This window comes from Zalophus californianus, chromosome 10, assembly GCF_009762305.2.
Source record: "Zalophus californianus isolate mZalCal1 chromosome 10, mZalCal1.pri.v2, whole genome shotgun sequence".
Taxonomy (NCBI): domain Eukaryota; kingdom Metazoa; phylum Chordata; class Mammalia; order Carnivora; family Otariidae; genus Zalophus; species Zalophus californianus.
The window spans coordinates 34191816-34219787 of NC_045604.1; the positions used below are offsets into that span (position 1 = coordinate 34191816).

The 27972-nt window shown below is 53.6% G+C and overlaps 1 protein-coding gene across 2 annotated transcripts in view; it reads right to left on the minus strand.

The window, feature by feature from the left end:
* Positions 1–27972, minus strand: part of PLXNA2 (plexin A2) — a 205508-nt gene that overhangs the window by 11135 nt on the left and 166401 nt on the right. For both annotated transcript variants that reach the window (XM_035722087.1, XM_035722088.1), the window contains exons 13-26: positions 23192–23343; positions 16896–17013; positions 14968–15104; positions 13847–14014; positions 13609–13702; positions 9079–9318; positions 8291–8434; positions 7778–8012; positions 5127–5269; positions 4170–4438; positions 2197–2263; positions 1836–1982; positions 1052–1211; positions 567–670 (exon numbers count right to left, since the gene is read on the minus strand). In XM_035722087.1, the coding sequence (XP_035577980.1) occupies positions 567–670; positions 1052–1211; positions 1836–1982; positions 2197–2263; positions 4170–4438; positions 5127–5269; positions 7778–8012; positions 8291–8434; positions 9079–9318; positions 13609–13702; positions 13847–14014; positions 14968–15104; positions 16896–17013; positions 23192–23343 (2178 nt within the window). The remainder of the gene's footprint in view (positions 1–566; positions 671–1051; positions 1212–1835; positions 1983–2196; positions 2264–4169; positions 4439–5126; positions 5270–7777; positions 8013–8290; positions 8435–9078; positions 9319–13608; positions 13703–13846; positions 14015–14967; positions 15105–16895; positions 17014–23191; positions 23344–27972) is intronic.

Here is a 27972-nt window from a genome sequence, read left to right on the forward strand (position 1 = left end):
CTGAGGACAGAAAGCCACAGATCCCTATGGTCAATGACCTTACGGAGGACCTCACAACATGCAATTTTTCTGTGGACATGGAAGGTACACAGGAGAGAAGTGCCTCGACCTACCCAGACCAGTTAAATCAGTTTCTCGGGGTAGAGTCTGGGCGTTCATGGTTTTTTTTTTTTTTTTTTTTAAGATTTTATTTATTTATTTGAGAAAGAGAGCAAGCTGGAGAGAGAGAGAGAGAGAGAGCGAGCACAAGCAGGGGGAGCGGCAGGCAGAGGGAGAAGCAGGCTCCCTGCTGAGCAGAGAGCCCTGATGCAGCCCCAGGACCCTGGGATCATGACCTGAACCGAAGGCAACGCTTAACGACTGAGCCACCCTGGCGCCCCATGGGCACTCATGTTTTTAACAAGTGTCCTAGTGATTCTAATGGGTAACCATGCCTGAGAATCTCCGATTTAGATTCAGAGGGAGGAGGCAAGGGGAGATGGCTTCCAAGGGCTTGAGAGCAAACCCTGGAGTGAAGGGAACAATCTGGGGAGTCAAAGGTCGTGGTGCAAAGCCCCTGCCCTCACCTGATAATGCATCAGCGTGTTCAGCCGCTTCCAGTCGCCCTCAATCTTGGTAGTGATGTCCTCGTCTTGCAGCACGACCCGGGCGATCCGGCCTTGCCGCCACTCTGGGTGGAGGGGGTGGTGCAGGTAGTAGTGTGAGTGGGCGGGGGGGGAGGGGCTGGGAGTCAGGGTCACCCGGTCCCGCCTCCTCTAGCGACCTGGCAACGCCAGCTCCAAGCTGGTGCCACCCATAGTGCTTAGAGACGTCCAGGGCTCCATGGGGTCAAGAGAGCTGGGGAGAAGTGTGGGCAGGCAATGTCCCAAGAGAAGTACTTCCTGTGGTCCCTCACCTGGGCAGGACCTAGTCATGCCCCCAGGAGGGGCCTGGGCAGGAAGGGGCTTCCCATTTTTCTCACCCCATCCCATCCCATCCCATCGCCCAAATGCCCTCCCGGAAGCCACTTTTCAACCCCATGCCCCCCATACTCCAAGGCCAGGCCTCTTACCCAAGTCCATGTCAACGGCCCTTGGCCGCTGGGAGTAGGGCACGTTCTTATAGACAGCATCGAGGATCTTCTCCTTGACCTGTGTGATGGTGTCACAGTTTAACACCTTCACTGGGATCTCTGGACTGTTCTCGTTGTCGGGGTTGACGCAGTTCAGGATCTACAAGGATGATAGAGGGGGAGCGGGATGGGAGTTTGAGGGGCTGCTTGAGGGAGAGGGAGCAAGGCCCTGGAATCTCTTTCCAAGGCTTATCCTCCTCACAGGAGAAATGGCCGTGCCTCAGTATCTCTTGCTTTCCTGCCATCTGCCAAATGACAACCTGAGTCATGCCTATGCTTCTCAAAGAACTGAGACTCCGCTTTCTAGCCCCTGGTTGGCTTGGGGGCGACTGGAATCCTGGGACCAGGGGTCCCAGGGGTTTAGAGATGGCTCCAGGTGTATCAAGGGCTGACCACCCACTTCCCAAAGCCTCTGTATTAGGAACTAGCAAATTCATCTTCTTCCCCACAATGCTAATTTCCCCATACCTAATGGAGGGTGCTCTGCCCCTGGCCATAGCAAGCATCTAGGGTAAACTGAGGCAGACAGAGCTCTTTGGGCCCACCCAGTGAGATGGGGAGGGGGAACCCAGGCATGTATGCCCCGCTCTTGGAACACTTAGCATAGCCTTTAGACTCGCTCCCATGCTGTTTCCCAGCCTCTTTGTTGACCACTCGGATTAGCTTTGTGTATGAAGCAAAGGCAGGAGGTCTGCCGAGTCCCCTGAGTTCCCTGCCTCCTCACCAGGGTCTTGTACTCGATCTGCTGCCGGATGAGCTTGTCTTCACTCAGAGAGTAGCGGGCCTCACCCGTGATGGCGTCGATGGGGCCCTTCTCCATCTGCTGCTTGATGGCGCAGTAGAGCATGAAGAGGGGCTCCCCCGCGCACTCCTGTGGGCACAGGCAGGGCACAAGGGGTGGGCTGGCACCCGTCTCCTCCTCCCCCTCTCCCGGCCAGGCTCCTAGGCCCGCCTTGCTTTGGAGCACCCCAGCCGGGCAGCTTCCTATTCCCGAGGGGTGCCCATGCAGGCCTGATGGCCAGGCTTGGGGCAGCAGTCCCTCGTCTTGCTCTCAACTCTAGGCCCCTGCTCGCTCCCACTCTCACCTTCAGGAACTTGTGCAGGAGGAAGGCAAACCAGTTGGTCAGCATCTTCTCAGCTACAGACTCTGTCCTGGGGAGGGAGAAGGGATGTGAGGGGCAGTCCTTTATGGAGGGGTCTCGGAGAGGGGGTCTGGCTTGTGTGCACTGTGGTCCAAGAGAGCAACAGGGCATCAAAGGGCACAGAGCTGGGAGCCAGAACACCAGAGTTGAAAGTGTGACCTTGGGCCAGAGGCTTTTTCTTCCTGGGCCTCAATTCCTTGTGGAAATGAACTGGTGCTCCGGGTCTGCAGATGAAGGCACCAAGGACCCCATTTCCACAGGGCTATCAATTTCTAGTTCTTCCTACTTCCTGCTGGCCTCAGGATGAGAAACAGTGTTTCTCTGTCCCTTTGGGATTCCTTGCATGCCTGAATACTCCATTTTCATACCCAGGAGGTCCCTGGTACGTGCCCCTCCAACCTCTCAGAATCAGACTGCCTGAATTCCAATCCTGACTCTGCCACATACTGGCTGTGGGACATTGGGCAAGTCATTTCATCCCTCTGGGTTCATTTTCCCCATCTCTAAATGGGGACAATGATAATAGTGTCTATCCCTCAGGGCTGTTGTCAGAATTGGATGAGTTAACATATATGTAAAGTGCTCAGAATAGCATCTGGCCCCCAGTAAGCACTATTCTGTAAGTCTTGGCTGTCATTCTTGCTGTCGTGTGGGGTCATGGATCCCCAGCCGCTCAGGGGGAGAGCAGGGGACATGAGTGCTTAGCAGACAGGGGATCTGCTTCTGCAAACACCAGCCCTCCCCACCCCCTATCCTGGGCTGCAGATCTGGGGACTCAGGAACAAAGCCGCTGTGACAGACCCTCAGTAATGGGGATGCCGAGTATTTTAACACCCCACACATGGTGCAAATTATACCCTCTGGTTGCAGTAAATCCCAGGCATTTGCCAGGGCTGCTCAGCAGTCTGGGCCTGGGGGAGAGTGACAATGGCAGAAGAAATTGTAGCTTTGTCCCCTGGCCCCTCCCAGCACCCTCTTCTGCATTGTGCCTGAGATTAGCTCTAATTTAAATACAACAGTTCTTAATGAGAGTTTCTAATGCTCAGATTGGCAGGATGGGGGCTCAGTGCTCATGAAACAAAGACATTCTTCCTCCCTCTTCACCCCACGTGGGTCTGGAAGCCTGAGACCTCAGCTAGGAGCAGGCTAAAGAGGGGGGTGGAGAAATGGAGGAGGCACATTCCAACCCCTGCTACCAGAGGAGGTCCAGAGCTCTGCTCAGCTCCCTGGGGCCTCCAGGGAGGGTGGGCTCAGGGAATGGATGCCAAGGTCTCCAGCCTTCTCTCCTGCCAGGAAAAATGGCACCTGGGGAGAAGGCATGTGCTGGCTGCTGGTGATTCAGATCCTGGAAACTGGGCGCAGAAGGGATAGGCCACACCAAATCTCCAGCCCGCCGAGAAGGAAATGTTCTCTAAGTGCGCTGTCCAATATGGTGGCCAGCGCGTGGTGACTGAGCCCTCGGCACGCGGCTGGCACGACCAAGAACTGAACGTTACATTTTATGTCATTTTAGTTCATAGCCACAGGTGGCTACCGTGTTGGGCAGCGCGGCGCTATAGGCCCTGGGAGGGAGGGAGGGAGACTGGGAGACAGTGTTCCTGCTGCCATTTCGTCGGTGGGGAAGCTAAAGAGCAGAGAGGCCACGTCACGGGCCCGGGAGCACACCGCTAGCAGGTGGCCGAGCTGGGGCTCGAGCGGAAGCCCGGTCTCCTCCATCAGGCTGAGCAGCGGCGGACACGGCCGCCAGGGGCCCTGGGGAGCTCAGGCTCCGTGCTGTGAGGGGCGGCGCGCGGGCTCAGGACATGGTGCGTGGGGTCTCATCTGGGGGTGGGGAGCCTGTCGTGCTGCTCCAGCTAGGCCCTGCCGGCCAGCCCGGGACACCCGCCGCCCTCCCCGCCCCCGGCCGCAGGGCCGACCTCCGCAGCAGCAGCTTCGGGTGGTTCTTGTTCTCCAGGTTCTTCTCGATGAGGTCCGAGAGCAGCTGCTTGAGGACATCGGTGGCATACTCCAGGCGGCCCTGCAGGCCCGTCATGATGAGCGAGGCCACGTTGCCACGGTCGCGCATGGAGAAGCTGCGCTGGAGCTCTAGGGTGCGGATGAAGGTCAGCAGGAACACCTTGTTGTTGATGAGCTGGGCGAAGAGCTTCAGGGCCTTCTCCACGTGCTGCTGCCCGTTCCCCTGTACCTGGGGTGGGCGGGAGGGGCGCGCCCTCAGAGGACAGCCTCCCGCCTCCCCGTCCGGGCTGGCACTGAGGGTCTTCTGGCGAGAGCAACAGGACTCTCCGACCGCCTGGCTACAACCACCCCCCCCACCCCCCCACCCCCCCCCACCCCCCCCACCCCGCCCAGGAATGGCTGGTCTCTGAAGTCTCTGGTCTGCTCCGCCCATCCACTGGGTTGGGGGGCCTGGCTCCAGGCAGAGCCCTCTGAGGGGACGCCGTCCATCTGATTCTTCCAGGGAGTCAGTAGGAGATACTCCATCAGACTTGCTTGGTTTACTAGTCTCCATTTAATCCTATCTGCCCTGATTTATTATCTTCAGTAAAACAAACCAACACGTGAATAAACAAGCCTCCCAGAATCATATGTCCTTTCTGTAAGCCACCTTAAATCCATTTGAGAATATGGCAGGATCTTAGTCAATTAATTTAGTCATTAATTAAAAAATGACAATGAGCCTTCCCCTGGAATCATCCCAAAGAGACGGCATGCCCCCCTTGGCCGTGATCTGCCCGTTGTGGTGATGCTGTTCCCAGCTGTTTCTCCTCATCCCTCCTGACCCTCCTCTGAGCTGTTGGGCCCCATCTGCATTTCCCCGGACACCCAGGCCCCGCGCTCCGGCTGGCTGACTCGGGGAAGGTGGCAGGCATTACCTCCAGCTCCCGCAGCACGGGATGGTCCTCAATGCCAGGGAACAGAACTCGCATAGCATAGGTGCGGTAATCCAGGTAGGGGATTCCCGAGCGGTCCAGGTCACTGGTCAGCTCATTGATGTCTGTCTGGAGCTCAGCAAAAGCTATGCAAGTGCAGGGAGACAAGGAGGCTCAGGAGGGCACCCCGCGCAGGGGAGGGGGAAGGCAGGAGAAGACGTTTGTGAAGGAGGGGTGGGCCTGGGGTGTAGAGACAGGGAGCGTTGTAGGGACGCGTCTCCAGAGGGGTGCGATCTCTCCAGGCCTCCTTTCATAGGTGGTGGGCATCTGGGTGATTTCTATGTTATTTCCTCTTCTATGCTGATGCATAATTCTGACGTGTCTTTCTATGTATTGTAATTGTAGTTAAAACAAAGAAAAGGGAAGAACACTATGATTTGGGTCATGCATGAGCCTGCAGGTTCCGGAAACAGCTGAGAGGCAGTGGCCAAGGGGATGAAGTGAAGACAAGAACAGGCAGCTTTGCTCCCCTTTTTTTCCCAAGCAAGAGTATCAATCAAGATGCAAAAACCCTGGGCAAAAATGAACATGAAAACTACCACGAGATACCACTTCACACCCATTAGGATGGCTATTATAGAAAAATGGAGGGGCGCCTTGGTGGCTCAGTTGACAAGGCACCAGATTCTTGGTTTCGGCCCGGATTATGATCTCAGGGTCCTGAGACTGAGCTCCGAGTTGAGCTCTGTGCTCAGCGGGGAGCCTGCCTGAGATTCTCTCTCCCTTTCCCTCTGCCCCACCCCTCCTCCCGCTCATGTGCACACACGCTCTCTAAAATAAATAAATAAATAACATTTTTTTAAAAGAAAAAATGGACAAGTACTGGAGAGGGTGTGGAAACATGGGAAATTTTGTGCATTGCTGGCGGGGCTATAAACTGGTACAGCTGCTCTGGAAACCATATTTGGTGGTTCCTCAAAAATAAACACAGAGTTACCATAGGACCCAGCAACTCCACTCCCAGGTATCAACGCAAGAGACCTGAAAGCAGGGACTTAGATATTTGTATACTCATGTTCGTAGCAACATTATTCACGCTACTGAAAGGTGGAAACAACCCAAATCTGTCCATGGACAGATAAATGGATAAACGACATGTACGTACATTCAACGGAGTATTACTCAGCCTTAAAAAGGAAGGAGATTCTGACGCACGAAGCTTTAAGATGCCGAGTGAAGTAAACCAGACACAAAAGAACACGCACTGCATGATTCCACCTACAGGCGGCTTCTAGAGTAGTCAGCTTCATAGAGACAGAGAGTAGAATGGTGGTTGCCAGCCGCTGTGGGGGAGGGGCTGTGGGGGTTTGTGTTTAATGAGTACAGAGTTTCAGCTGCGGAGGATGAGAAAGTTCTGGAGATGGATGGTGGGGACGGTTGCACAACAATGTGAACGCACTTAATGCTACTGAATTGGAGGAAGGAAGAGCCCTGGGGTGTAGAGACAGTGAGGTTAACCAATTTAAAAGGTAAATTTTATGTTACGTATATCTTAACACACACACACATGCATACACACGTGCGCACGCATGCAGGAGACACTAAGAACACCAAGCCCAGCCTTGGGGCGTATCCCTCTGGTGGCAGGCATGTCTCCCAGATGCTCCCCTGCCCTGCCACCAGGAGAAGCCTTCCCCTTCTTGCCCCAGCCCAGCGCTTCCCTTTATTCCAGCAGAGGCCTTGTTCCTGATCCTGACATTTGCAGCAAGAGGAGAAATGTTTTGATTCCTTATTGAAATGTTTACTCAGAGAGCCTGCTGGGTCCTCAGCCTGAGGGGACGCCAGAGATACCTGTCACCTCCAGGCTGTGGTTGCATGGGAGATGGAAGAGAACATTCTCTACTCCCTCGTGCGTCCACAGCCAAGGACACCAGCAAGCGGCGGCTTTCGGAGCGCTCAGCCTGTGGCGCTGGTGGGAAACTAGCCCTGGGGGAGGCTGAGGCCACAGGCAGGTGGGGGATCCCTGCCTGCCCCTCCTGCCGCTGTTCCTGCGGCTTCCACATGCTCCCAGGGCAGCTACGGAGGACACGGGAGCTGGACTCCTATCTGGGGGGCTCTACAGGGTCTGAGAGAGCCACGCCTGGCTCTGTGGGGAAACAGAGGCCCTGAAAGGGAGAGAGAGGGGGCCAGCTTGGGGGTGAGTCAGGGCACAGGAAGGACCCGAACAAGGTGAGCAGGTCTGGGGCCTCACCTTGGGCATTCTCTTTTTATTTATTTATTTATTTATGTTTTGAGAGAGAGAGGGAGAGAGGGGTGGAGGGAGAGGGAGAGGGAGAGAGAGAGAACCTTAAGCAGGCTCCATGCCCAGCACAGAGCCCGACGTGGGGCTCGATCCCACCACCCTGAGATCACGACCAGACCTGAAATCAAGAGTGGGACACTTAACCGACTGAGCCACCCACGTGCCTCGCCACCCCCACCCCCAGGGGCATTCTTAATAGGACTTCTCTGGCTCTAAAGGCAAAGGGAGTTTCTGGGCAAACAGAGGCTTAGGGTGGGAGGGATGGCAATAGAGATGAGTTGTCTGGAGGGAGGCATTCATAAGGCTGGTGAAGAAAGATGGGGCCAGAAAGCAAGGAGGGGCTTCCACTTACCTTCCTTACACTCCAGGGCCACGCGGGACTCCAGGTTGTCCATCTGCATCTGGAGCCTCTTGAGAGTGAGGTCATTTTCTCGAGACTTCCGCTTGTAGGCAATGAGGACGATGATGACGATGATGAGGAGGAGGCTGCCGCCCGCCGCGATGCTGACAATGGCTGGCAGGGTCAGCAAGCTGTCTGAGACGACACTCACCGAGCCAGGAGAGAACACTATCCCGCCCACGTGAACCTGTGCATTGCACACACACAGCCACTGTAGAGCGCTGGCATGCCATCGCATCCTTAGGTTTCAGAAAGAGCATGAAAGACCACAACCATACAAAACAGACTTGGATATGAAACAACTTCCTGCTTATTATCTGCCTGCCTTTTCTCGCGTTCTCCACTTTTACCCATTTCAGTGCAGAACATGGTGACAAGGAGCTATGAAGGAGCCTTACTTTATGACAGATCAGGCATGCACAGCAAGGAGAGGAGGAAGTCAGGAAAGGAAGGGGGTTCACTCACCATGACTTTGTGCTGCCCCGTGAGGTTGGGAGGCTCGCAGAGGAGCTGTGTCTCGGACACGGTGACAGCACATGGGGTCTCTCCGATCAGCACTGTGTAGTTGAGTTTGGCACCTCCAGAAGCGGGAGGGCAGAGGTTTTTGCCCTGTAGATAACAGTAATCGTAATAGAAATAATTGACACATGCGCGCAGAAGTTAATTGCCTGTTACCAAAGAGATTAAAGAGGTGGGAGAAGGGCAGCCAAGCAAAAGCCAATAGATGGCTTCCTGGGAAGTTTTTGGGAGAAAACTTCAAACAGCCACAATTTAGAGAGCCAAAGGGAAAATGGGAGGAGAGAAAGAAAGGCAGGAAGAGATGGGGAAGAAGACAGGAAGGGGAGACCACACGGCGAACAAGTGAAAATCTGGAGGAGGGCAGGTGGGATATAAACAGAAGTAACAAAACAGGTGGACAGATCGTACCAGGGAACCATGACCTCTTGAAACGTGTGTGCCGGTTATGGTGGCCGGGGGAGGGACAATAAAAGGAAATGTTTACTTCCGATGCACTGCAGAACCCTGGGGTCCCAAAGCTCACAAGAACAAACAGAAATACAGTAAAGGGTTTCTCGAGAATCCCAAGTGCGAGATCTACGGCTGGGTGAGTCCATATCTATAAACAATCCCCCTTGGCAGGGAGCTAGTAGCTCTGCGAGTCCGCGTGCACACAAAGGTGAAGGGAAGGGCCAGGGGTGTGGGGGGCCTGTCGCCATCACTGTGCGTGGCAGGCTACACTCTGCACATCCTACCTTCAGAATGATTGGGGATCCTGGCTTTTGATCCAAGACTCCAGTAGGGCTGAGCAGTTCAAAGGTTGGGTTGGGGTAGTAGATGAACTTAGTGTCGTTGTAAATGAGCAGGGACTGGACGTTGTTAAAGACGAAGCCAAACTCATCTGGCCGCTCCACGGCGTCCAGGCCGGGCCGGTAGTCCGTGGTCAGAGAGGGCGCCAGGCAGGTCAGGGTGGTGGTGTTCACGACTTTGCACACCTAGGAGGCCCAGAGTGGCAGCACTGAAATGAAGACTGAGCGAGGGTGGGGGGGTATCATGCTACTGCCTCCCACGCTGTTTGCTTTAGTGATCTTCATTAGATGGTGAACCCCTTGAGAAAAAGGGCTGTGAAGTTTTTGAGGGGGGCATGCATTTTAACGTCATTCATTCATTCATTCATTCACTCGCCACCATTGTTCAAGTGCCTAGTCTGCCAGGCACTGTGCTAGGAGCCGGGGCCCTCTAGCGACATCATCGTCATCTGCAGGGGGAGACACAGGACCCAACATGCTTTATAACAGTCCTGGCGGGGGACCTGGCGTGCAGAAGAGGCTGGAGGCCTCCCTGGTAAATGCATGAGCGGGTGTGAGAAACGCTCGGGTGGGCAAGGACCAGGTAGGGTGGGAGGACCTGTGTGTGGAGCGTGCATGGCCATGGCCTGAGGATGACTCAGGGACGCTGTCCCTTGGAAGAAATGAGTGTAATGTAATCTGAAACACGAGTGGGACTCACCTAGACAAGGAGGGGGGTGGGGTGTGGGGACAGGTTCCAGGCAGAGGGGAAGAGGGAGCATGGGATGTCTGAGGACACAGCAGGACAGGGGCAGTGTAAGGGGTGTGTGTGTGTGTTTGCGCGTATGCGCGCGTGTGTGCGCGCGCGTGTGCATGTGTGTGTGTCGGGAAGCAGGAAGTAGCATGAGATGAGCCCTCCACCAGGACCCAGTAGGTGTTCAGTTAATGTTTATTGAATACATTGATGAATAAAAAGAACCTTTCAACTCTTTGAACGTTCTATTCAGGATCTCTCTCTTCTGCTGCCTCACTTGGCACAGGGAACAGCCCAAGTACTGACACTAAGTTCATAATGTCCTTTCTTTCTGGGTAGACCCTGGTGTCCCTACGAGAATCCTAGCTACTACGCTGGCCCTACTGAGCAGGGGCTGTGCAGCTCCCTCCTCTGGCAGTTTCGTTACAGGGCTGCCAAGGCAGCGGTCAGCCCCAAGGAGCCACCACTGGACCCCCACAGGGCTTGCGGACAAAACCTGGCCTCCCACCCCTCTCCTCCTGGCTTGTGCTCCAAGCGCCCCAGTTCGGGCTTCGGGTGTCCCGGCCACAGCCAAGGGCATCTGGGACATCTCGGCCGCACAACTACACGCTGTCCTGGCAGGTCCACCCATGTGTGAGTCCGGCCAACAGACACACACACGGGCTTCATGTTCTGAAAACAAGACTGCGTGTGAAATTGCAGAAAAGCTGACAGTTGCACAGAGATGATGTCAGAACTCCGAGTCTAAGGATTAACCCCCACGTTCCAGAAGGAGTTGAAGAGTTTCATCAGAACCGCTCACTGAGGGCCTCATGCCCTGTTGGAGGGCAGGGCCCATTCCCGCCCATTCCCGCCCTTCCCACGCAAACCGCAGCGGTCCCGCGTGAGACGGCCGGCCCCTTCGTGGTCCCGCTGCCGACGCTCTGGCACGAGGAACACGGTGGGGGGGGGTGGGGAGCAGTCAGGGAGTCTCGGACCCTGGACTCTGTGGGGCAGCGCCTCTTCCCTCTGCTCCCCCATCTCCGTCCGCGCTCATTCCGGCGCCCCGGACTGGACTCCTCTCTGAATAAGGAAATCATCCCCGAACAAGCAGCCTCTGTTTGCCTCCCGCCTGGCCGGTGCTGCATTGGCACTTTGTTTGCCAAACATTCCTTGGGGTTTTGTGGCCTTCGCGTTGGCCCTTCTCACTTCTCCCTGGGGCTGCTTCAAACCCCACAGGCAGAGGGAGCCCCAGGGCGCCGAGGATGACCTGGGGCCCAGGCAGGGCCCCCGCGGGGCAGAGCCCTGCTCCCCCACCACTCCTGACAGAGAAGGCGTGGGGCAGCGATTATGAGTTTTCCAGGTGCGGAGCCAGGCTTGATGAAACCCGCACGCCAGGCCTCTCCTCCAGGCACGCTGGCCTGCAGACCCCGGGCAGGTCACGGCTGAGACCGAGACCCCCAGCTCTCCACAGGGAGGGATTACTCCGCAGCTCCTGGAAATACGGAGGGCATGGGGGAGGGCGTAGGGTGGGGGAAATGCTTGGGAGATTCCTGCCCCGGGGGGCTGCAAGCGTACTCTGGTGAGGGGAGTGGGCACTCAGGACTTTAGTCTTTCCAGATGGAGGTCAGGGACAAGGAAGGCCTTCCCAGACCCGTGTTCTCTTCCGATGGCTTCCTGGGGACGAAGGCTGCAGGCTTTGGAGGTTAACCTCATAAGTCACATACTTACTCTGTACCACGTTAACTGGGTCTTTTACTTTCTGTATTTCTGATGCTGTGACATCTGGGGCCTTACTGACCTGGAGGACCTCCCCTCCCAGGGCCAGCCAGTGCCTAGAGACAGCAAACAACTTACCCGCCTGCCAGAGCATGCTGTTCTAATGTAAACCGATCAGTGCAGAGCCCACACCCCCCACCACCTCCTTTTACACGCAACTATCCACAGTGTCTAATCACACCAGGCCAAGTACCAGACAGCTAGGGACAGCCCCTGTGCCCCAGACCCCTGGAATGTGGTTCAGACCAGGCAATCCTAAACCTGCTTACCTTGCCTTGTCAGTTCCTTCCTGCAGAACTTCCTGCCATTGCCTTTTTCTCCCTCTGCTTCTACACGCCTCCCTGGCGCTTCCCACGCGCCCCTCCCCCGCCCCCGTGGCGTGGCAGGCCCCCTCCCCTGCGGCTCTATGAGTATAACAGACTGTCTTTCCGATGGCAGTTGTCTCCTGTTCTGTTGGCCCTGTCACACCTGAGTCATAATAGAACCTATGTTTTAAAACACGTACCTAATTTGTGTAGGGGTTTTATCCTTCCTGAGTGCGAGCGCACTGTTCCCATGGCCACCCCTCACCTTCCTTCCTTCCGCTTGGGCCCTGGAGTTTGACAAGGTGGTCTGGGAGCTACTGGGAGCTACTGGCCTCGGTCTGGAAGTGGAGTGGAGACATAGGTTCTTTTACTCATGGATCAGACTCTCCATCTGGGATAAGGAGACGTGTGCTCTCCTCACCCACAAAGCTGTGACCATGGTTGCTACTAAAGGTGTGATACAGGTATCCCCGCATGTCTGCCACGAGGGAATGTCGTCACCAGATCAGCAGCACCTCACCTGGTCTAGTCATGAAGAGTCCAGGTTTGGGGGATCCAGTTGGCCCTGCTACCAGCTACCTTTGTGGTTGGGGGGCAAGCCCTTACTCCTCTCTGGTCTTCATTTCCCCAGCTAGACAATGAAGGGAGGGGGGTGGGCGGGTGGACCGGAGGATCCCTGTAACCTTTTCAGATCTAGCCTTCAAACACTGTGCATTTTGTGCCCTTTCTGCATTTCCTAAGGAAGCTTCTAGCATGCTGGGAAGCCTGTCAGGGATAAGAGGATAGATGCAGTACCATCTTTCCCATCTCCATCGCAACCTACTCAATCCCCTGAGGTCAGAGCAGTAATAATAGCAATTATACAATAAATAATGGCCATAATAGCATCTCCTGGACTATAATTATGAACACAATCGTGTTTCAGAAAATATTGGCTAACAAGACTGAGATGGAGCCACTAGAACCAAAAAAAAATTTATAATGCCATCTCAGACATTCTGCTTTTACGATCTAGAACTCCTTCAAAAAATCACAAAAATCCATAGCAAAAAAAAAAAAAAAAAAATTAAATGACACAGCTCCGCATAGGGGAGTAAAGTCAAATGTTGCACCGACCATCTTAGCCACCGGGATGGAAGGAGCTGCGTGCAGTGACTAAGGTTTGCTGGCTGCTCACCCGGCGCCCGCCAAGGGCTGCGTGTTACAGGTCTGCGAGGAGAGTCTTATCATTAGCATTTACAGGCAGAGAATAGAGGATCACAGAGGTTAAATGACTGGATCACGGCTGGAGAGCTAATAAATGGCAGTGTCCCGCTTCCAATTCAGAAGGGTCTGAATCTGGAGGCAGAATTCCTTCACCCTTTCACACTACTTCTTATCAGACCTCAAAGTGAACATGGCGTATGAAACCGGAGCCCGTTGGCGCTGGTCTCGCAAGCTCAGAAGCCAGTACATTTATATACTCGTCGTATCACCTTCCGACGAGAAACGATTATACAGCAGTTGTAAGAGTCACTGTAAGGTTCAGGTGTTTGCGGCCCTGATTCTGGGCTCGGGGTCTTGAACTAACTTTCTTTTCCAGTAGGTGGATGCTCCCGGGCTAACACGGACCTCAGCACGTCACAAACGCAGACACATGACTGTGGTTACGGAGGGCCAGGCAGACTAGGGAGTACTCACATTGACAGATTCCTTGCCATTAAACTTGACTCGGACCCTTGGCTCCTGAATGACATCCAGGTTGAAGCCTGTGATGGTCAGGGGTGTGTGGCCACTGGGAACAAGCAGAGGCTGGGTCAGGTTAAAGGCCCCCTCAAACTGCGAACCCCCGCCACCCTGGGTCCCCTCACAAGTCCCACATGGCCCAAGGGGTTATGTCAGGTGGCAGCTGGGTGCCTCCCCCCCACCTCTGCCTCACCTGGCAATGCTCCACTCCGGCTCAATGCGCTGCACCCGGGGGTCGTCTATGTACTCGAACTGCAGGTTGTTATCCACGCGGGCTCGGTCGACACTCACAGAAACTGGGACTGGGCCCAGTCCGTTGGATGACGGGGGTGAGACGCACACAATCTCATTCATTGACCTCCTGACGGGGCGACAGCAGGAGGGTGGTGAAGAAAGGCCTGGGCAAGGAGGAGAGCTCTCTGGCTTGGGAGGGGATTTTCCTTGGTCTGAGGGTGTGGATGGCCCAGAAGCGCTCTCTTCTTTCCTACTCTACACAGTGGAACGGATCCCTTATCGGTGTGTATTGCTCCCTCTTTTTACTGGAGAGCCACCTCTGGTCGGAATATGGAGGGAACGAATTAGAGAGGGGGATTAGAGAATGTGGGGCAGGGGCAGGGCTTCATGGGCCCTGGGGGATCTTTTCTTTTCTGGATTTTTCTAGAATAGACTAGTTAGCCAGGGTTTAAGAGTCTGGTCAGTCATTTAATAAATATTCACTGAGCACCTACTACACAGTGAAGGGAACACACAGTTCCTTCCTTGCCCTTAGGGAGTTTCTAATCTGAGGAGGAGATAATTGGATAATCCTGAGCAAGTTGGGTTTTCACCCATGGGTTCTGTCAGGATGCTCTCAGGAGTCTGCATATCCCCAGGGCTTCACTGGTGTATCTGGCGAATAGCAGGTGTTCGGGATTTTATGCACAAGAGATGCCCCGAGGATGAGCGTGTGTGCTTGCTGAGGACTGAGGCCACCCAGCCTCCATGTCTCTCAAGTCCCCATAGTGGGGACCTCGTCAGTGCTCGGTCCCAATGATGACCAAGGAATTTCTGGGACTTTCCTCACCAGCAGTTCTCAGGGCCCTCATCCTAATTATTTTTAGAAGTATCCAGCCCCTTGTTAGGTTCACTAGTGGTATATATTGCTATAAACTGAGTAGTAGTATATATTTTGCACAGGGACAGGAATGGTGTTTGGACCCAGGACGTCCACACCATGGAAGCAATGGGGCGGGCACCTGTGTGAACATGCCCAGGAGCAGGTGTGCGCATGCCTCACGTGTCCAGCCTTCTAGAGCTCCTGTGAGCCCATCTTACCCATAGAACTCGCAGGTCTGGTTGCCCAGGTATACAGCCACGCTGCTCCCAGCCCCGAGGTAATGGCCCGTGATGGTCACCATGGTGCCTCCTGATTCTGGCCCTCGGATGGGGTTGAGTGACAGCACGGAAGGGTTCTTTGGAAAGAAGCAGAGAAATGGTCACAGCTCAGGTTTTGCCCAAAGTGACAGACCCAGGCTCGACGTAAGGACCAAAGGAGGGACTGTGTCTACACTCGGGGTATAGGTACTTTTCCTGCCCTCTCTAATCTCTTCTCCTGGAGCTGAGACTGTTTCTAAGAAGAGGCTCTGGCATGTCCAGGGAAGGCAGAAGGACCACGTTTTAGAATTAATTAACTCCCTGGGGAATCTCATGCTCCTAACATTAATGGGAAGGCAGAGGTAACACTGACTAATCTATCAATTAGTTTACAAATTGAGAGCAATTTGAAAATGCTTCTCTATCTAGAGCCTGTACTGATTTTTTTTGGCACAAAATCGATAAGGCTGAATAAAGCATCCTTGTCTAGATTGGGCCACCAAGGGGCTAAAGTCTTCCATTAATGGCCCACACACGTGTCGTGTCCCCTCTGAAGCACATGAGGGGCACCGCAGGGGGCCTGGTGCTCAGAGCTGTCAGTGAATGCTTGACATGGCTTCCCCAACCTTCATCAGGAGGATGATGAAGTCAGTGACCAGGACTTTCTAGTAAACTCACTAAGCTGTAAAATTAAATCTGAAGCTTGAAAGAAATGTCATCTGGTCTATAGTGCATCAGGCAGCTGACCCAAATCAGAAAGGAACTGTTCCTGCCTGGAGCACAGGGGAGTAGAGTGGAAAGTGCATTTAACTGAGCAACTACACCTGCACGAATTCGAGTCTTCATTAGCCATTCACTGTCCATGGGCCCTGAAGCAAGTTTCTGGATCATTCTGAGCTTTTGTTTGCTCCCCTGTCGAGAGGAGGGTGGGGTCCATGATCTCTAAAGCCCCTCCCAGCTCAGCATTCTACAGTTCTGTCTCCACCCGAGACCCTGTCCTGCATAGGAGACGGGGTAGGCTGCAGTACTCTCCAATCTGAGAAAAAGACCAGTAGTTTAAAAAGGGCAGAGATGCCAAGGTAAGAAGGCAGAGCCTGGAAAACCTAGGGCAAGCAGTAAAATGCTTCAGAGAGAATAAAATTTTGTGGTCTAATGATTTTTCAAAACTCTTAGCAAGGCTGGTTTGATCCCATCAGCTGGTGTTAACACATTTTAATGAACAGCTCAATGTGGTGATATAGGTACATGTCAGAGGAGGGACCCCGAGGCAAGTTACTGATTCGGTGGGAAGATCCCCAGAAGCACGCTACCGATTCGGTAGGAAGATCATGCCGGCCTTAAAGAACGCCTTTGTGAATCTCCTACCTGCTGCCTGTGCATGAAGAGATGTTTTCAGGTGTAGGAATGGTGAGAATGTGCATGTGTGTGCGTAACCACCCCACCACACACAGAGCAACTCACGCGCGCACCCTGCTCCCGTGGGCCCTGCTGCAGACACACGTCCCCGTGGGATTTGAAGTGACTTTTCTAAACTCCCACTTACAATATCCTTGGCAGAAAACAAAGCATGTGGATAAATATAGACCTTTTTAATTAGGTCCCCCAGGCGATGTGTCCTCATTAGGCTGGATGAGACTAAGATGTCACATTGGCGGGACAAGGGGCAGCCCCTCCCCACCCTATGGGTAGGATCCACTTTCTAAGAAAGGCCCGATTTTGCCTTATTTAGCACTCTGATCTGTGGCTCTCTGGGACTCTAACAGCATTGTTAGTCACACATCCGTCCCACCCCTGGCTTGGGAGGGGGTGTGGGACTTCCCGGGAGAAGTTTGGAACAGAAGTGTGCCCCTGCTGGGAGCTCATAGTCCTGTGCAGGACCCAACACTCACCACAAAGGTGTACTGTTGATGGGACTTGGTCATGAACTCTGGCTTACACTCGCCAATGCACAGGCGCACGGGCCCGGAGGTGGTTCCCACGAGGGCATGACCCATCTCACAGACGATCCTGAGGAGAAAGCAAAGCTTCCCGTGAGAGGCCTCGCCAGAGCCGTCATCCGTGCCCGCACTGCTCACCCCCAGCCCATTGGATGACTCCTCACACCCTTGCACTAGTGCTATACCAAGACTCAGCTTGCTCACCCATCTTGCTGTGTGACCCTGGGTAAAGTGCTTTCCCTCTCTGGGCTTCAGCCTCTCATCTGTACAGTGAGAGGCTGAATGAGATCACCTCCAAAGCCCGGTGTGCCTCCAGACGCTATGTTGCCTAATTCTCTGAATAAACCCGTGTTTCCAGTGCCGAGTGCAGGACCTAGCGCTGGGTAGGTCCCAATCTTCGTCGAACAAAACCCAATGTCCAACAGAGAGACCTAGGGGCGGTCATTTAGTTAGCATTCTTTCCTGTGTGATAAGCCAAAATTGGAACTCTCCCGAAAGGAGGGAGGGAGGGCCTATTTACCAAGCTGATTCAATTGTGGTTTGTTTCGGACAGTGAGTTTTAAAAAGGGAATAGATAATCTGTGAGATAGTGAGCGCCCCAAACAGGAGCTCCCAACCAAAGGGAGGAGTGGAGTCCTGCGTCAGTAGGCGAGGGGGTGGGTGGCGGATGAGTTCATTAGGACAGCAGTTGACACTGGACTCCCACTTAATCAAGGTCTGAGTGCACTGTGCTCGTGGGCGAGGCAGTGAACCAGCCATGGGGTTGGAAGTCACGTCTCACATTAAGAGGCTGGGTAGCTGGAGGGAAGAGGGGATGCAGCGTTCTCTCTCATGCAGTGCAGATCAATACCCCCCGTGATGACTTCCCTGGTGCCTGAGATCAGTTACAACAAGGACATTTAGACATTGGTTGCCTTGTCCACAGCAGCCTTCTAGAAAGGGTGGGCAGCTGGAAGATATGGGAGAGACTGAAGAAATCAGGTTCTTGGGGGTTCTTCTTGCCTGGAATTAGAAGGCACAGGGCAGGTGGGAAAGGGCCCCACCAGGCTCGGCTAAAAAGGAAGCTAGGGACAGAAGAAAGGACTCTGCTTTTCCTCCCAAACACCATGTGAGAGTTCAGAGCAGTTCAGTGCCCCTGGCAAGTCTGCTTAGTGGGAAGTCAGGAGGACAGAGCCGGGTACACTAATCCCAAGCATTACCCTGGCACCGTGGGGAAGGCCGGTGTTTAACCGGGCGCTGCTTATCTCCCCTGCTTCTCTAGGAAGGTAACTAAACAGATTTCATTTCGATTTAATAAAACTTGCATTAAACAAATACACCGCATACTCGCACACACGGCATGCCACGCAGGTTTCCACCTCCTTCCTAACAGTTAATCCCAAATAAGTACTTTAACTCCTGGTGAATATTGACTTAACATGCAATAACTGTCTTATTACGTTTAGCATATTAGATTCAACAAGAAAGTACTGAATGCACACGGAAGGATACTCTCCTTTCCCTTTCTCTGTGAATAAATAAATTAATTGCGAACCCAGAGTAAAGACTATAGTGATGATCAATTAGTATCTTACATGTAACTGTCCTCTTAAACCTCATTAGCAGAGCATTTGAGAAGCTTAATTTAAGGTACTGCGTGTGGTTATTTTCATGCTGCTACCTGCTTGGAGTAACAAATCTCTCATCCTGTTTCCCGGGCCCTAGCCCCTGCCCCGGTGTGGGGTCCCTGCCAGCCGACAACCTGAGCCCTGTGCTCCCAAGGGGCTTCAGAGGAGACTGTCATCTACTGCACGACAAGAGGAGGACAAATAAGAGGGGGGAGCAGATAAATCTCTCTCCCTCTCTTCTAATCCGGGCCCTCTTGCCCCTCACTACCCACCCTCCCCTCCCCCCACTCTGTGCCAGAGTCATCCTACAGAAGAAAGGAGGAAATCATGGCAGGCTTGACGTCCTGGAGAGAGGAAATAGGAGAACATGTGAAAGTCGGGGGCATAGTTTTTCTTCCTTGGGCCCAGGGGTCCGTCTGGGAGAGGACAAGGCTAGAACGGGCCTGTTCAGCCATTTCTGTAGGGAGTTAACGATGGCCTGGAGCCTTTTGGTGCACGTCTTTTCTAGAACATTTACTTACTCAGGGCTCACGTCCCAAAAGATAAGCTTTCCATATCGAGGGCCTGGGACAAGAGGGATGGATGGGAGATGAGCACCACCCAAGCGTCCAGGGCTGAGTGTCCGTTGTTGGCTCGGAATGCCCCACCTGGGAGGGCATGACGCAGGGGAGCAGGGGTTTGGCCGCAGCTCCACGGTCTGTGTGCTCCCTTCTTTGGCCCCGCACCTGACACCTCTCCCCACCTCCTCTCCCCGAGGTTTAACTTCATCCTGCGGTGGGCAGCTGTGGGCCGTAGAAAGGGGTCTGGGTGGTAAGGAAGAACTGGATGAGAACCCTAAGGAGTCAGCACGCGGAAGAACCCCAGTGGCCTCTAACCCTTCTTCCTTTTCTTCCTGGGACGTGGCGCTTGTGCTGAAGGATGGAGAGGCATCCTTGAGTGCATCTGTTGTAGGCATTTGTTCTCGGAGCTCAGGGAGAGAGGAAGGTGAAGGAAGAAGCAAGGGCAGCTGCAGGGAGTAGAAACGCTTATATGGAAGAATGAGGGTCAGGCCAAGGCAGATTCGGTACCTTGATAATACTAAGAGTGACAATTTACTGAGCGGTGATCGGGGCAGGCACTGTACAAGACAGGATCCTGTGGCATCTCAGGTTCTCCTCATCTAAGGGTGGGTCTTATCATTTCCGTTTTCTGGGCAATGACACTAAGGCTCAGAGAGGCTAAGTGACTCATCCACCAACACAGTGGCAGACCCGTGATTCAAATCCAGGCCAGCCTGGCTCCAAAGCTGTGCCTTTGACCGTTCTGTTCTACTGCTTCTAGAATCAATGGAATGCCTTCCATGTGTTTTGGGGAGGGGGCATCGTAGACACGGCAGCAATGCGGGGCTGCACTTGAGGTTGCTGGGGGTGTGGGGAGATGCGGGGGCGAAGGGGGGTAGTGCCAGTTGCGTTCCTAAGACTCTGAGAGCTGACTACCCATGCCCCCTACCTTCCTGGGTGCGGATGACCCCAGGCTGCGGTGTGTGCACCTTCAAGCCTTACAAGTCGGTGAGGTTCCTGTGGTTTGGTTTCTGGGGGCCTCCTGCCTTCTTGGTCTCCTTCTGTTGTCTCTGGTGGCTCGAGGCTTCCTTATATATCATAAAGAGATGATAGCTGGGGATGCCTAAATTTTTTCCTTGCAAAATGAGGAGCTTGACTAATAACCGTCCAGCTTCAACATTTGGATGTTCAACTCCTTCCTGGTTGAGAGGGAGCTTCTGGAGACACATTCGTGACACCCACAGTCTCTCTAATGGTAGGAACTGCAGTTCCATGGGGCATAGAGTTTACTGCTCTGACATCCTAAGGACCATAGATGCAATTGTAGAGATCATCTATGTCTCCACTCTCCAGATGAGACACTTAAGAATCTCGGAGCAAAGTCATTTGCCCAAAGTCACCCAGCTCACCAATAGCTGAGTTCCTGGCCCCCAGTCCAGTGTCCTCCCTGCCCTACTGTATCACCCCCCACAGCCTAGCAGAGATGGTGCCTTTTTCCCTCTGAGTGTACACTCCTGGGGTGGGAGCACATGCACCTAACACCCAGCCAGCCATGACTGGTTCACAGGTGCAGGAGAGGAGGTGGGGGGTGGGGGGAGACAGGGGTCTGAGGACCCGGGCTGAGTCTCTCTCACAGGGTCCCTGTCCCCCAAAACGGCTGAGCTTCAGCCTCCACTTGCATCTTATCACCCAGAAAATGTCCTGTGATGGAATCAGCTCGCCCTCCACAGACCAGTGGGGTGCTGATTGCAGGACTAAGTGGGGCCCTTTAACCAACATTAACCTAGTTGCTGAATGATAGATGGCGTGGCACAAACATATGGTGAGCCGTTACTGGGCCCACTAATCCTGCCCGCACCCGGGACACTGCACTGGCCCGTTTAGCCAAATTCATCTCTCCCAGACATCTGTAACGATTACTCCTGCAGCTCACTGCCTGGGACGGAGGCTTTAATGATGTTCACAAACTCCGAAGCCTCCAGAGTGGTAATGAGCCTGGCGCAGCTGGGAAGCAGGGCTGCACCAGCCAAGGTGCGGAGAGTGCTTGCTTCTTCCTGCCCACCCCACGCCCCTGAAGAAGGCGATGGAGATTCTCCAGGGCGCCTGGCCACCGGTTTTAGCTGGGACCCCTGGTGACCAGTTGCCTTCCTGGGCTCCCCTCACATCCTTCTTCCCGTGTCTCTCGGCACTTTCTCCCCCGTGGCCCTGGGTGAGGGTGGTGCCTTTGATTTCAGAGATAGACTATTTCCTCACATTCCTACGGCACACCGTGGTCTCCCTTTCTCCATCTTACTGAATGTCCCCCAAAGCCCGTGCAGTAGGAATCATGATTTCCATCAGGCTGATGAAGGTCAGAGAGAGCGGACATCTGCTAAGGTCTCAGGGCTGGTGAGTAGAGCAGCCAGGGCTTAGACCACCTTTGAACTCCAAATCTCAAGAGCTCTCCATGTCCACCTGCTCAGAAGCCTGTACTTCTCAGCTCAAAGCCCTACCTGTTGCCCCCCAGACCCTTTCCTTTGGAGTTCTGTGGCATTTCACCAAGCTGGAAACTTGGCCTGTGTCTAGAGGCTCAAGGCAGGTCCTTGAGGCCAAGGCGGATTCAGGGAGGGGTACCGAGTGTCTAGCCCAGCCTGGCAGGGCGCCGACCGGGAAGAACTCTGCAGGCTGTCCTGCCTCCCACCCCAGAGGCTTTCCTCTTCTGGCTGTGAAGCACAACTTCTGCCAACTTCTTTCCCCTGTCCCTCATCTCTTTCCTGGAGACCCAGCTAGTCTTTCCTCCAAGATTCAGTCCTTGAAGGGATAAGGTTGTCAGGGGAGGATCTGGTCTAAAGGATCAGAACGGCTCCTTCTTGTCCCCACTGCGGGGGTGAGCAGACACCATGTGGTCCTTAGAGTCTGGGGATTCACCCCTCTGATCCTGACCCTGCTCTGGGCCGTGTCAGAATCGTGGGCCCTGGCCCCAGAGCCACTCGCTGATGGATCATGGGATCTTCCGAGCACTCTTGTCCAGGAGGCTTGCCCCATCGCTCTTACGAGATGGAGAGCCCTGGAGGAGAAGTTCCAGCTCTGCCTAGGCCACTTGTGCCTGGAGTGAACTGTGGACGTCCTTTCACTTCTCCACGCCTTTGGTTTTCTCCTGCTTTGGAAAGGGCGATAGCAACATGTATCTCTCAGAGTCCTTCCCAATTAAAGTGAGATAATGGATGAGAAAGTCCAAGTACTGACAGAGATAAAGTGATACCATTTTTCCGGCTGTTACAGGAGGCTGGCTCTGGGGACGTCAAGGGGAGGGGCCTGGGGCTCCGGGGGTGGAGCTAAGGGAGAGAAGCCCCACCCACAAGCCGTGCTCTCCGAGTGTACTCCTAGCACCCATGGTCCAGCTATGTTCTCAATGGAACCAGGGTGACCTGACCCCACTTCACCTGACAAATCATGCAGAACGATCTGGCTGCTCCCCCTCACTGTCTCTTGTTGGGGGGAAGAATCCCTCCCGCCACACTCCCGCCCCCAGCTTTGTGCCCACCTCCTGCCTACCGTCTCCACAGCGGTCGCCACTGCCAAATGAACACCCCAAATTGGAACATATGTCACTCCTGGAGCCCCGTTCGCTTGTCCGCTGCTACACGCCTATTTTCTAATTTCCAGCTGACATTTCCCTTAGTGAAATAAATGAATTTGCTCCGGCGGAGGCCCTGCTCGGATTAAGGGGCTGTCAGAGCCCCACGAGCCAAACAAATTGTTGCCTGCAGCCCACCTCGCCAGCTGCATTCCAATGGGGGCGGGCAGGGGAGGGGCCGGGGAGACCCAGGAGGAGCCTGGGCTGGTTGGGAACGTGGCTCAGTCACCACTGGCCAGGCGAAGACGGGATGTGGGGCAGCGCTGCGCCGGGAGCTCTGGTGCCACAGGAACCAGGGACAGGGAATCGCATAGGATATGAGCCTTCGGGAGAGGAGGTGGGGTAGAAGAGGGCCCTGGGTAGACTTCTGGAGGCAGGGTCGACGGGAGGAGAGGGAATCCTGGAGAAGTCCCAGAGAAGGGCAAGGGAGAGTCCCCACCCTGAAGCTGCCTGGGAAAAGGGCGGGCCAGAGCGCGCTGGACTCACTGCTCAGCGATGATGTAATCCCCCGGCAAGGGGGTGCAGGGCACCCCAGCCACCTGCACGTGGTGGGCGATCTCAGAGAAGTCCAGGCCCAGGTTCACGCCATGGATGGTCACTCGAGTCCCTCCTTCAGGTGGTCCAGACACCGTCAAGATCTGCGGGAGGGAAATGGGATCACAAACCTGCGGGGCCACAGAGAAGAGTCAGCGGTGCCCTTGCCCTGCCCCGGGGAGAGGCTGGGGGACCCCGTGCACACCCGGAATCTGGGGGAACGGAGCATGTTTTCCTCCACCTCTTAGCCTCTCTAGGCTCCTGACATCATCTCGTTTCATAGGACTTCCTCAGTTCCTGAGGTCATTAATTCATTCATGCGTTCGTATACTTAAAAAAATTTTCAGCAAGGCTTGGACGCGAGGCAGAAAAACCTTATTTGAGATGTGTCTCTAATTCACTAGCTGCCTGATGGTCATCAAGTCACATCATCTCCTGAGACCCCAGCTCTTAGTTGTGAAGGCGGGGATAATCATTTCTACCAATCTGGCTCCGGGGCACCGAACAGGGCATGTCCGGGAGCTTTTTGTAAAGCGAAAAGGGCTTTCTAGTTGTAATGTGCTATTAATACCACTCCTGTCTGCTAGACACTGTGGGGGTTACAATGGTGAACAGGCAGGAAATCAGGAAATTTGCCCTCAAGTAACTTCTGGTCAAGGAGAAAGCGATAAAGGAAGCCATAAATAATGCTGATGCGGGGCACACAGTGATAAGATGGATTTGGAGGAAAGCTGTGGGAGCCCAGAGGAGTCCAAGATTAGGTACTGCTTCGGGGGTGTGATGAAAGATGTGAAGTGTGTTTGACATTGTGCTCCAAAAAAATCCCAGGATGCCTGCTAGAACCATGAAAAACAATAACTTCAGGATTTTCCAAATTTTGCTGGCTTCTCATGAGCAAGGATCATTTAGTTAGTTCCTAATTCAGTCACCAAATGCTGTCTCATTTTGCTTTGACCCCAAACAGGAAAAGAAATCAAGCTCTCTCAAGGTAGAAACGTCTGTCCAGGATTAGAGCAGGCTCTTGGAAAAATGCAGCTCTTTGGGATGGAACGGATAGAGTCCAGGGAGTAGGTTTATCCTTTGTGGTCCATACTTATCTGAAGTAGGAGGAAGTTAGACATGAACTCAATCACTGGAAGCAGGCTCAGAGTATCTTACACTAAGATTCTTGTACAACCTGTACGTACAGTTGTAAAAAAGTCTGAGGCGCTTTTCACTACACCATAAGAAAGGCAAGACGGGGTGGGAGGGAAGGATGGAGAGAGGGAAGGGTAGGTTGGTCAAGGCCAAGAGTCCACCAGAAATCTCCCAAATGGAGCTTGGGTCCCACTGGGAGCCTCCATTTAACCCTGTAAATACTGGTGGAGCATCCAGTGGGCAGTGGGGTCAAGTGTGCCCCAGGGCAGAGATGATTGAAGGCACAGGTGAAATGCTGTAGAAGGTTCTGGAAACTCTTCCCTCCTCCCTGCCCCCCAAAAGGGCACTGAGCTCTCCTGTGATGTGAGCACCATTAGCTGTGCAACCAACTTGGCCATGAATGCCCAGGTGATGGTGGGCAGAGAAGAGATGATGGTGGGGAAGAAGACCAGAACAGGCCTCCCTCCCCGCCCGGCTGACTCCTGGGCTCTCAGCAAGCTGGCTGCAAAGCCAGGACTTGAACTCAGAACTCCTGCCCCCATCTTCTTCTGCAAGTCTTACATGGCATGGTTGCCCTCCCTCCTTGACGGGCTAGGCCATGAACTCTCTCATCTGGGGGCTCATTTCACCCAGGTCACCTTGTCTGAGGCTCTGGCTTCCTTCTCTGGGAATAAAATATCCCACCTTCTGAATAAAAATAAACAAGATTCATGAAAAGAATCAAGGGAAGGATCGTGGAGGTGGTTCCGAGGCATCTCTGTGTGTTGGGCGTGAGTCAGAGAAGCAGAACACTATGGAGACAAAGGAGCTGGCCTGAGGAACCAGTAGCCCCACAGCTTTCCTGCCCCAGGGGGATCTAAAAATAACCCATACGGGATCTTGGCTGTCGCACTCTCCCCTGGAACCTGGGCCTCCCGGGCTCTGCGAGATGGACCCTTGTTAATGAGGAACAGGGAAGGGGATGCCTCCATGCCCCTGCAGGAGACATCAGTCAGAAAGAATTTGCTCTGAGCAAATTCAAGTGCCCGTTTCTCCTCTGATCCACGAATGAGCTCCGCGCCCCCCCCAGCCACCTGGATGACAAGAACCCACCTACCAAAAAGAACTGACGAAACTGTGGTGATTGCTTTGCTCTCCTTCCCCTACTTTTATTTTTAAAAATACATTCTTTTGCTCGCTGCAGTTAATTACAACCTTTCAGAAAAACTGTGAAACGAAATCCTTCTGGAATGCCTAAAAATATTTCCATCTTGCAGGTAGCATGTGGGGATTGTATTGTGGATGTTCAGCAGCTTTGGCAGGACCCGTGAGGCAGCCTCCTCCAGCTGGTAAATCATCAAAGGGTCCCCTTCTGACATTCAAGGGTTGGGGTCCGAGATATGACCGTGGGCCCTGGGAGGGGCTGCAGGTCCATCTGCCAGAACAGACTTGCTCAGAAGCAAGTGCATGTTGCATAAACCATCATACTGTTTACAGAAGAAAGACTTTTTTTTTTTTTTTTTAAATTGTTAGCAAGTGTTGTAGTCTTGGCATGAAGACACATGTCAAAGAGATAGCTAGTTTGGGGGGTGTGGAGACACCAGCCTGATCACTTGTAAGCTAGCTAACAGTTGCTGGAATCCAAACCTGAAGAATGAGAGTCCTCAAGGGTTGTTGGAAAATGCCTGGGGGCTGCTGGGGCCCTGGGGGTCTTATTCCCCATACAGCACCTAGGGTAGGTGGCAAAGGGGTTTGGGGTCAAGGCATTAAGCAATCAGCATGCCCTAGGGCTTACGAGGGACACAGCTTACATCTTCCTTGCTTGAAACAAAACCGATGTGTAAAAGTCAGGATTTCCCAAACACAGCTGAGGTGGTGAGCATTTGATTTGCGCAAGCATTCCCCCGGTCTCCATTACTGATGACTTCCAAATCTATATCGTTGGCTCAGACCTCTCTCCTGAGCTCCATATCCATATATCCAATTGCTCCTGGACATCTCTACTTCCACATGTATGTCCCTCAGGCCCCCCAAATTTCACCGTGTCTAAAAATGAACTCTTAATTTTTCCTCCTTCTACCCCCAACCTGACTATCCTCACAGATTCTCTTTCAAGGTTAATGGGATCACTGTGCACCCAGCCAGGATCCTTGCAAGCACCTTCACCTGTCTCCTTTCCTTCACCTACCTACCACGTATAATAAATAACAGTCACCAAGCATTCTCAGATCTTATTCCCCAGCATCTTCTGAATCTGTGCCCCGCTCTGTGTTCCAGGGGCGGCGATGAGCAGAGCCCCACCACCTCTCATTCGTACTAACTGCCTCCATGGTCTAACGTTAGAGCTAACTTCCTCTTGCCACCGGGTGACCTTCATGAACACATACCTGGCCAGGTGACTAGTTGCTTGCTCAGAAAACCTTTAAAGGCTCTGACCACTGTCAAGGCAAAGTCCCTAATTCCTGGCCTGGCACTCGTCCTTCAAGTTCTTCTTCTTTTTTTTTTTTTTTTTTTAAGATTTTATTTATCTATTTGAGAGAGGGAGAGCACAGAGGAAGGATGAGAGGGAGAAGCAGACGCCCCACTGAGCAGAAACCCCGATGCGGGACTTGATCCCAGACCCCGAGATCAAGACCCGGGTAGAAGGCAGACGCTTAACCGACTGAGCCACCCAGGCGCCCCTCGTCCTTCAAGTTCTGATCTTTGTTACTTCTTCAGCCACATCTGCTGTCTTATACTATGTCCTGTGCTCTCCCCAGCTTAAAATCAGAGTGAGTCAAGGTGGAGGTCTGGGCTCGGGTGGGAGGGAACAGAAAAAGGTATCCTGTCGGACACATCCCCTAATACCTGAGGGCTTCCAGGGGACTCGGAGAATGAGTAGAAGGGCCTTGACGTCTAGGTGGTGGCGTGGGGTGGTAAAAACCCAGGCCTCCTGCTTTCCTTGTGTCTCCCAGGACCAAGTACTGGGGAGAAGCTACAGAGGGCAGGCTTGATGAAAAAGGACTTACTCTCCAGAAAGTAAGTGAACAGGATCTTTTCGGATACCGCTTCAGACCAGGCAGCTGTGGGGTCCCTCGTCCACCCTAGAGATTGCCCACAAACAATCTTAAAAGCAGCATTAGATTGTAGGGTGCTCAGTATAGCATCTGCAAAGCTTGGTTCTCTTGGGAGAAGGACATAGGTCTATAATGAGGCAAGTTGGTGGAGTCCCCTGCTTACGGAACTACAAAGAGGGCTTTCAGATCAGGAAGAAGTTGTGGGGCTCCAGGGCAGGGGAGAGCTAGCCTCCTACAGAGGTGCTGGTGAAAAAGCAGGATGGGAGTTATATAGATGCCTCCCACCCCCAAAGACAGAGGGGAACCAAGACAGGGCTGGGATGGTGGTCAGATCCACATATCCTGGCTTCCAGTTTCAGAAGGCCCTTGCTGCTGGTTATTCTGGGAGAGGGAAGACAGCCTACCTGATACTCCGGGAGCACCTGCGGCAGGAAGAGAATAAGTCAGACTTGAATCTGAATGGTAGCCCTGACACGTATGAACAATGTGACCTTCAATCTCAGTGTCCTTATCAGAAAACAGATAACACTACTTCCCTCCCAGGGATGTTCTGAAGGTTAA